The sequence below is a fragment of the Dipteris shenzhenensis genome, chromosome 30 (assembly GCF_047967505.1).
Source record: "Dipteris shenzhenensis isolate YYH24624 ecotype China chromosome 30, Dip_SZ_1.0, whole genome shotgun sequence".
Taxonomy (NCBI): Eukaryota; Viridiplantae; Streptophyta; class Polypodiopsida; order Gleicheniales; family Dipteridaceae; genus Dipteris; species Dipteris shenzhenensis.
In genome coordinates this window covers 30,638,208-30,646,756 of record NC_141625.1, presented here as the reverse complement: position 1 = coordinate 30,646,756, position 8,549 = coordinate 30,638,208, and the positions used below count along the sequence as shown (strand labels likewise).

The 8,549-nt window shown below is 45.2% G+C and overlaps 1 protein-coding gene across 2 annotated transcripts; it reads left to right on the top strand.

The window, feature by feature from the left end:
• Nucleotides 1-2,639: 2,639 nt before the first annotated feature.
• Nucleotides 2,640-6,924, top strand: LOC147881965 (uncharacterized). Of its 2 annotated transcripts, XM_087401338.1 has the most exons (3): nucleotides 2,640-2,919; nucleotides 3,297-5,093; nucleotides 6,362-6,924. In XM_087401338.1, exons 2-3 carry the CDS (start codon nucleotides 3,393-3,395, stop codon nucleotides 6,707-6,709), a joined length of 2,049 nt encoding a protein of 682 aa, XP_087257464.1. In that variant the 5' UTR covers nucleotides 2,640-2,919; nucleotides 3,297-3,392; the 3' UTR covers nucleotides 6,710-6,924. The 2 variants fall into 2 exon arrangements, with proteins under 2 accessions (XP_087257464.1, XP_087257463.1); XM_087401337.1 differs by having other exon boundaries at nucleotides 2,640-5,093.
• The last annotated feature ends 1,625 nt before the right edge of the window (nucleotides 6,925-8,549 follow it).

The window sequence follows — 8,549 nt, the reverse complement described above, 5'->3', positions numbered from 1 at the left end:
TTCTATAGTATGGAAACATATTTTGTAGCAATATCATGAACATGAACATGCTAAAGAGAAAGTTTCATTGGATCTGATCATGTTTTTCCTCATAAATTTAGGTGTTGATGCATGCTAATATGACAATAGGGAATGTAGACATGAAATATTGAGTTTTATAGACCTGATTTTGAGTTTTAGACATGTGATTTTGGAGACCTAATTTTGGTGGATAATCAATGCCACATACTTTAACAATCTCGCCTCACCTTTCATGATCATGTATGGGGTGGTTAGGGTTGTTATCATGCACATTTTAGATCCCAAATTGCAAAGTTCTATGGCATTTGTTACCTTTTCTTTCATGAAATTATGTGTTGCTCCATGTCATTCTAACCCTCAAGTGTGGCTTGGAGATTGATTATATCCATTTTTGGTGGGGAAGAGAGTTCAAATATGTTGAACATTACATAATTCAAAATTGTGTTTGGATTAGATGATAGGCGACATTCATGCATGCATCAACCATAACGAGAGCACATTCTGAAGGATTAATGGTGTACATGCTATTCTTTATAGAGCATAATGTGGTTTGAAATGTAGGTGGGATGGAATGATACCTAATGTTGTCTAGCCATGCTAGCATTCTGCAGCGATGGGGTCTAGGGCTTAAGACCTGCTTTTGACCAATTTTTGTAGGTCTTACTTTGGGCTGGCCACCCTCCTTTCTAATATATAAGATACTCTTTAAAAAAAAAAAACAATTAGCTTAGATGGTATAGCACGAAGGTTTGGGTGCATTTTTATACTAAAGTCTAGTATTAGTTACCTCTTAACAAAAAGTTACTAAAGTGTAGTATTAGTTACTTCCTAACGAAATAGGTTGAGTCGGTGAGTTGGATAATTGGGTTACAATAGTCAAGTTAACGAATGCTCAGCTATGTCTGCATTTTTATACTAAAGTCTAGTGTTAGTTACTTCCTAACGAAATAGGTTGAGTTGCTGAGTTGGATAGTTGGGTTAAAATAGTCAAGTTAACGAATGCTCAGCTATGATTACATTATTAAAGCACACAAGGTGAGTTGAGTGAGACCCTAATGGCCCAAGGCAATGTGAGAAAGAGCTGAGAGCAGGTCCCCATGGAGCGGACGTTCGGTACATTGTGAACATTGTGACTCTTTAGGCGGGTCCTTGTAGTGGTGAACTTGCCAGCCTGCATTGGGATAGAGATTTACGCTCATTTTTTGAGGGAAGATTCGGGCACCCCATGGGAATCAAAGAATTCATTTGTGCTCTTATTCCTCTAAACATAGGATGCAACTTGGGGGTAGTGGGCTGGGCACCCTTGGCCATGGGGGTGAAAAGTGAACCAAAAAGCAAAGGCTCCAGTGTAGTTGGTTGGCTGTTGGACCTTTAAACTCAAGAAGAGGAGAAATTTTGCTCCTTTAAAGGCAGTTATCAGTGCCTAAAATTCAAAATGAGCCTTGTTTCTATTGACAAGCTTTGTCCTATCATTGAATACATCAAATCAAATATACCTAGGTAACTTCATGTGATAAAATAAAAAAATTTCTCCATTTCCCCTTTTTCATTTGATAGAGAGATTTTTGAAGCGTTGGTTTGGTTATTAACAAAGAAACACCTTGATGACAAAAGGCATTAGTAGTTGAGTTGCCTTAAGAGTGGAGAGTGAGTTGCATTACATTAGATTACATTGCATTGTCGAGTGAGGCTCGTTACACACCAATGAGTCCCCCTTACGTGGCACCCATGTGTCGAGGAATCGTGCATTGTAGAGTGGAGAGTGAGTTGCATTACGGTACATTACATTGCATTGTTGAGTGGAGAGTGAGGCTCATTACCCACCGATGCGCCCCACTTATGTGGCAACCATGTGCCGTGCAATAGGGGGACACCCACCAACATGGGGGGTCTTCACCATCCACCCATAGTTTGATCCGACCAATCAAGAGCCCAATAGTCTATACCACGACAGGCTTACGAACCTGTTGCAATAAACGGAAGACAGTTTTTATTTATTCATGTCCATTGTTCGGTGTGTATCCGAGGCCGGGCGGGTGAATGGGAGTGAGCTAAGAGAGTGGAGTTGCTGTTTGCTGAATTCGTCAACACGACAAGGAAATGATGAAGAGCACCGAAAGGGGATAAAAAACTACAAGAGTCAAAGTCAAGGAGGGAGAGATTAAGGAGAAAGATTAAGGAGAAATGAAGAGGGGTTAAGGTTAATCCGAGTAGTTCGATATCTTCTTCTTCCTCCTTTCTCATCCTGTCACTCACTCTCTTTCTGCTGCTTCTGCTTCTTCTTCTTCTTCTTCTTCTTCACAGAACTCCTGCTTCGATCCGAGATTTTTGTCGATTCGCTCCAGATTTCTGTCGTTCCCTCCTCTTCCTTTCATAACTCCCAGACTCCTCTCCCCCCCCTTCCCCGCCTTTCATTCAGCATCCTGCTCCCTCCCGTCGCCTTTCCCACCGGCCCGCTCCCTGTCGTAACGGCCTCCCTCCCTCTTCCAGTTTCGCTTCTTTTTGCGAGCTCCCGAGGTGGAGAAGCGCTTTCGGCCAACGGAAGGGTGGAAGGGAAGGGGGAAGGGCGAACGGAGAGGGCGAGGGTTGGGGGGCTGAAGAGGAGGAGTGGCTGGGGATTGGAGAACTGGTGGGGGAGGGGGATAACGTTGGCTGGGTGCTCGCAGAAGAGGAGCATTGTGTGTTAAACGAGAGGAAGAGAGGTTGGAGCACCGAAGCAGTTCGACGAAATGGACGCGACGAATCAAGGGCGTGGTAGCAGTCAAAGCCACTGTTCACTGTTCACGTGTTGAGGAGCAAGCACTGGCGACCTTTGCGGATTTGTAGCGGCAGGAATTTCGCTAAATGCTTGAAATGCTTCTGGCGAGATCTTCGAATAGAGGTGCATGGACAAGGAAGGCAAGGCTCGCTTCTCCCATCTGCGAATTTGCTTCCAAACGTAAAGATGGCGCCTCAGGAGCATGGCGTAACCTTTCGGGGGCCGACATTCTGCAAGCTCTTTGAATTCTCGAGCAAATTCGTCCTCGTACCCTAGCAGCATCTGCGTGTTCCTCATCTATCTGTTGCACACGACAGTGTAGATCCGTTGCAAGGATACTGCATTCTTGCTTTTCCTCCTGCGCGTACGCTGCATTGCGGGCAGATTTAATGGAATGGAGGACATATATTGGCTGAGGGTTGCAAGAGAGGTCTTTTGAGTTCCCACAGTACGCAAAATTCAGAGAAGAGTCGGTTCAGCTCATCCTCTGACTGCAGGTTTTGTAATGCATTTGCAGGCGTCGAAGTGAGAACGAAGGATTTCGTGCGCAGGCTTAGGCTTTGCCCTCCGTTATCGCGCCACAGGCTGCACAATTTGCAGAGAAGCAGACCCGATGGCTCAGCTGTCGAGTGAGGAGGTAGCCAAATACGCTCGTAGCCCTGTGCATTATGCTGTTGCTCGCCGGGATTATGCGGGCTTGCGCCGAATCATTTCTGCATTGCCTCGCTTGGCGCAAGCGGGCGAGATACGCACAGAGGAGGATGCGATTGCGGAGGAGCACAGGGCGGAGGCGTTGGCTGCAGTGATAGACAGGAGGGATGTGCCGGGACGTGAGACTCCTTTGCATTTAGCAGTGAGGATGGGGGACGCCACTTCAGCCGAGATTTTGATGGCTGCGGGGGCTGATTGGAGTCTGCAAAACGAGCAGGGATGGAGTGCGTTACAGGAGTCTATCTGCGCAAGGGAGGAGGCCATCGCCATGGTGATAATGAAGTACTATCAGCCGTTAGCCTGGGCAAAATGGTGTCGCCGCTTGCCCAGAGTCATCGCCACCATGCAGCGTATGAGGGATTTCTACATGGAACTCACTTTCCATTTTGAAAGCTCTGTGATTCCTTTCATTGGGAAGATCGCCCCTTCCGACACATACCGAATTTGGAAGCGTGGCTCCAGCCTCAGGGCCGACATGACCCTTGCAGGCTTTGATGGTTTCAGGATCCAGCGCTCGGATCAGAGCTTCCTCTTTCTTGGTGAAGGCAGCGATGATGGGAAATTGGCTCCAGGGTCCCTTTGCATGCTCAATCATAAGGACAAGGAAATCATGAATGCCTTGAAAGGGGCTGGCACCCAACCTACAGACGCTGAGATTGCTCAGGAAGTTGCAGCCATGTCACAAACTAACATGTATCGTCCTGGAATAGATGTTACCCAGGCAGAGCTTCTATCCCAAGTGACCTGGAGGCGGCAGGAGAAGACAGAGATGGTTGGTTTATGGAAGGCCAAGGTTTATGACATGCATAATGTGATGGTGAGTGTGAAATCAAGGAGGGTTCCTGGTGCAATGACGGATGAGGAGCTCTTCGGCACAGGGGAGGTGGAGAGAGAAGATGGCGACCTGGAAGAGGATTTTACAGAGCTGCTTACAGAGGAAGAGAAGAAACAACTGGAAACAGCTTTGAAATCGGAGTGTCTCGAAGCGGATGAGGAGGGCTCTGTGTATAGAAGGCCACAATTTGGAAACCCTAGCACAGTACACACACGCAGGGGTGAGGGTTGCCCACGTGTGAGTTCTGCATCTGGTGCCGATGTAGCTGCTTCTTCCAAAGATGACAAAAAAGGGTGGTTTGGTTGGAGTAGACGCAGTCTCAAGCAGGAGGTTCCCAAGAACATAGTACCCCCCAGGAGTTCTCTGTGTATTGATGAAAAAGTGAGTGACCTCCTTGGGGATGACTCTCCCCACGGGGATCATCTTGGAAAGGGTTCCAGGTTCCACAAGGGTCGCAGATCTGTCGACACGCGACATTCTGATTTCAGGGTAGATGAGGGCTACATGTTTAGAAAGGATAAGGATACCAAGAAGCTTGCCCACAGGGACCCAATTCGAAATCGTAGAGTCACCCCAAGCATCGAGGGCAGTGTAGAGAGCGAATATAAGAAGGGTCTACGACCTGTGCTTTGGTTGACACCCAATTTTCCTCTGAAAACCGATGAATTGCTGCCATTATTGGATATCCTTGCAAACAAAGTCAAAGCTGTCCGTCGTCTTCGGGAGCTACTTACTATGAAGCTGCCGCCAGGAACATTTCCTGTAAAGGTAATAAGGACTCACGAACTTAAACGGTGGCGAGGCTCCAGATTCTAGTATCAATTATTCTTTTTAGTTTGTTCTTTTTTGTGTAGCCTCCATTGTTTATTGTTCTACAGTCTCCATTATAAATTGGTGTTGAATATATTAACCAACTACGCTTGACATTAACCCTAGGATCTAAGACCACTTGTATGCTTGATATTCAGTTTTAAGGGTGATTAGACTCCTATAAATATAGACGTTTCCCTCGCTTTATTTTCCAGATATTTGTGGCTCTTCAGCTTGTTCTGTTGTCATAAATACTTTGAAACCATCGATGTGTAAGGATTTGTAGTTGTCCTTAAAAGATACTGAGGAAAGATGAAGTATTTGAAGTAGAAGCTGACAGACCAACTGTTAGTAGGGGCATCCGGAAACTTATCTTTTATCTGCTTATTTTAATTCAAATGCTGGATCATCAAGTCTACGTCCTTTCCAGTGTTTCCAGGTTTCTTTATCTACGCCCTTCCCGCTGTTCTCTTCTCTCTGCATTTATTCATCCTCTATCTTGCCAGCCTTTGTTTGGAGCTGTGCTCCTTCATCCTCTGTGGTGAGCCTTCATGTAGAGAGCTTTGCTCGATCAACCTGATTTTGTGATTGAAAGCAAGACGCCATCTTATTCACAACAGGAAGATTCAATTGCTTTTATGAATATGTCAGTTCTAAGCAGCCCTCAGTTCACCATGAACATCATACATGCGGCAATAAAACTGCAATTTTGTGCTGCTTCTAGAAATCGCTGGACGTTCTTGTGCCTGAACAGAGATGAATTTCGAAATGCTTTAAAGCTCACAAGACTGTTTACCCAATCTATCCCATAGCCTTCTTAACCACATTCTTTGTTTGCCAGCACTGTATCTACTGCAAAATCATATCTTGTAAGAAATTTGGCATGATTCTCTGTCCTATGTCCACTGCTTGATGTGCTGTAGCCTGTTATCGACCAGGGAGATGATCAGAGGCAAATTCTTGCATGACTGGGCCAATGAAGGATGCTTTCTGAGCTCTTTGTGATATGACAAGTGATTGCACATCTTCTGGGACTCGGGTGGCGAATATGCTTTTCTAATTTGCGTTATCTTTTAACTAGATGGCATATAGGATTTTATCTGCTGCATCAGATAGTTGCATCATCTGGAGTACTAGGCACTCTTGCAGGAATATATTCTATGTAGACCTGCTTTATTTTCTTAAAGAGGATGCAAAATTGCTAACAGTACCTTTGGTTCTTTCAGGTCGCGATCCCTGTAGTTCCCACTATCCGTGTCATTGTTACATTCACTAAATTTGAAGAATTGCAAGCGAATGACGAGTTTGTCACTCCACCAAGCTCTCCAGAACGTTTTCATGATGCAAAAGGCAAAGATGGTGATGCTTCCCAGCAACCAACAAGCTCATGGTTCTCATGGATCAAGGGATCTGCAAGCAAGGTTGCAGGGATGTCTGAAGGCAATGAAGAACACCTGGAGCAGGCTGTTGATCCATTTGGCATTCCTAGTGATTATGTGTGGACAAGCATGGATGCCAACAAACAGAAGGCCAAAGACAAAAACTTGAAAAAGAAGGAGAAAAAGTCTGTTTAGGACAGTATGTAGAATGGTGGACTGTGGAAACTGTAAGAATCCTGGGGTAGTGAGAGGATCTTTTATGGTCACCACTCGATAGATTTGAACTGTCCAATTTTCTTGTAGCTTAAAGCTAGAAGGTGGCATTGCATGCTTCATTAACATGCTAACTGAAAAGCGCATTCTCCCAGAATCCATGTTACACTTTTAAATGCATTTCTATTTGTTCCTCACATCTCTGGTCTCCTTAATTGGCAAGATTTTTGCACAATTGCATAAGATCACGATGTTGCATTCCATACTTAGGCAGGTAATGTTTAGTTTTCGAAGCCTTATAAATGTGAACTTCATATTGGATATGTCTGGTCTGGTTTCTTTACAGGTAGCATTTTCATAAATCTTTCGAGTTTGTTTGCTGTACGATGGTTTCTCCGATCAACAGTGATGATGTGTATATTATCAAGGTCTCAAGTTAAAGCATCAAAATTACAAGTGTTACCATTCCAGCAGCTCCAGCTCAATTGATAGCTTTTTGGTATATTGAAAAATGAAGGCGACTATGGTGTTAGGAAGGAATGTGTTTGGTGCAGCATATGATTGAGTTTGATGGGAAGTACATGGAAATTGCGAGTGCTTTTTACTGTCACGATACAAATCAATCTTTTCAAATATTTATTTCAGTGAGAAAGGATGCAAGCTTTTGAATGCATGAAAACTAGGCTGCAGACTTTGTAAGCGGATAGCAAAAGAGAAGGGAGACACGGTTTTTTGTTAAGAAGTGCAGACACAACCATTGTATAGTTGGTTCAAGGCAATTTTCTGATCTGAAAAGTTTTTCCCCTTTGAGGCATTGATGTGAACAAGTGCAGATATGGTGAGAAGCGTGCCTAATGTTGAAAAGCCGTTCTAGGTTTTCTAGACCATAGGCCATTAAACCAGTAGACATGGCTCAATACACTCTTTACATGTGTACATGTCGGCCGTGTGTTGAGGGTGCTCATCCCTCAGTTGCCTCTCCACCCACAACGGTACCAGGGTGAGGGGTCCATATAGAATCAGAAAGGTCAAAATGTTATATGTGTTTATCCATAAGGCCTTAAATGCCGTCAACATCAACATCCCATAGAGGGTCGGAAGTCCCCTTGAAGTTGAAATTGCCAAGTGTCCACATATAGGAGTGGGAGCTCCCACCGCATTGCTGCAGCATTATCACCTGCCTGCACTGTGCAGTGTTAAGTTGTGGTCAGTGACCCATGTCAGTCTTACAGGTTCTGTGCCTGCTGATTAAAGCTTCAGCTGCTGGCCCTGCACAGTGAAGACTTGTCTGAGGAGTCTGGACTCTGCCCTGCGGCCACTTGTTGGTATGCAGGCTTCAAGAACACTGCACCCGCCATCCCATGATCTCTCCACCCTAAATGTGCTGACCATTTGTCTGTTGACCTGACTCTGCAGACCTGGAGCAGATCTACCCCAGATGCGGTCTCCCAATGGGTCCCCTTTTTCTGTGCCTACATAACACACTTTACCAGCTTTTGTAGCTGTTGGCGGGTTTTTATTGAGCCTCACAACGGGCTCCATCCACCTCAGTCTTGCATTGACAGTCAAGCCCTTTTTCTGGGCATCCAAGCATTCCCACCAGGGGCAAACATGCTCAGCCTTTACATGGGCATGAGCTCCTTGTGACATTACAAAATAGATGACTCTTGTATATACTTTTTTCTCCCAGCCACAGATTCCAGACCAAGCTCTTTGCTGCGACGCTCCGCCTGCGAGGTTTTTCTCTCTAGACCTCTTTGTAAGATGACCTTCCATAATCCTCTTAGCGTCCCCCTTTGGGACATCTGTTGGGTGCCATGTG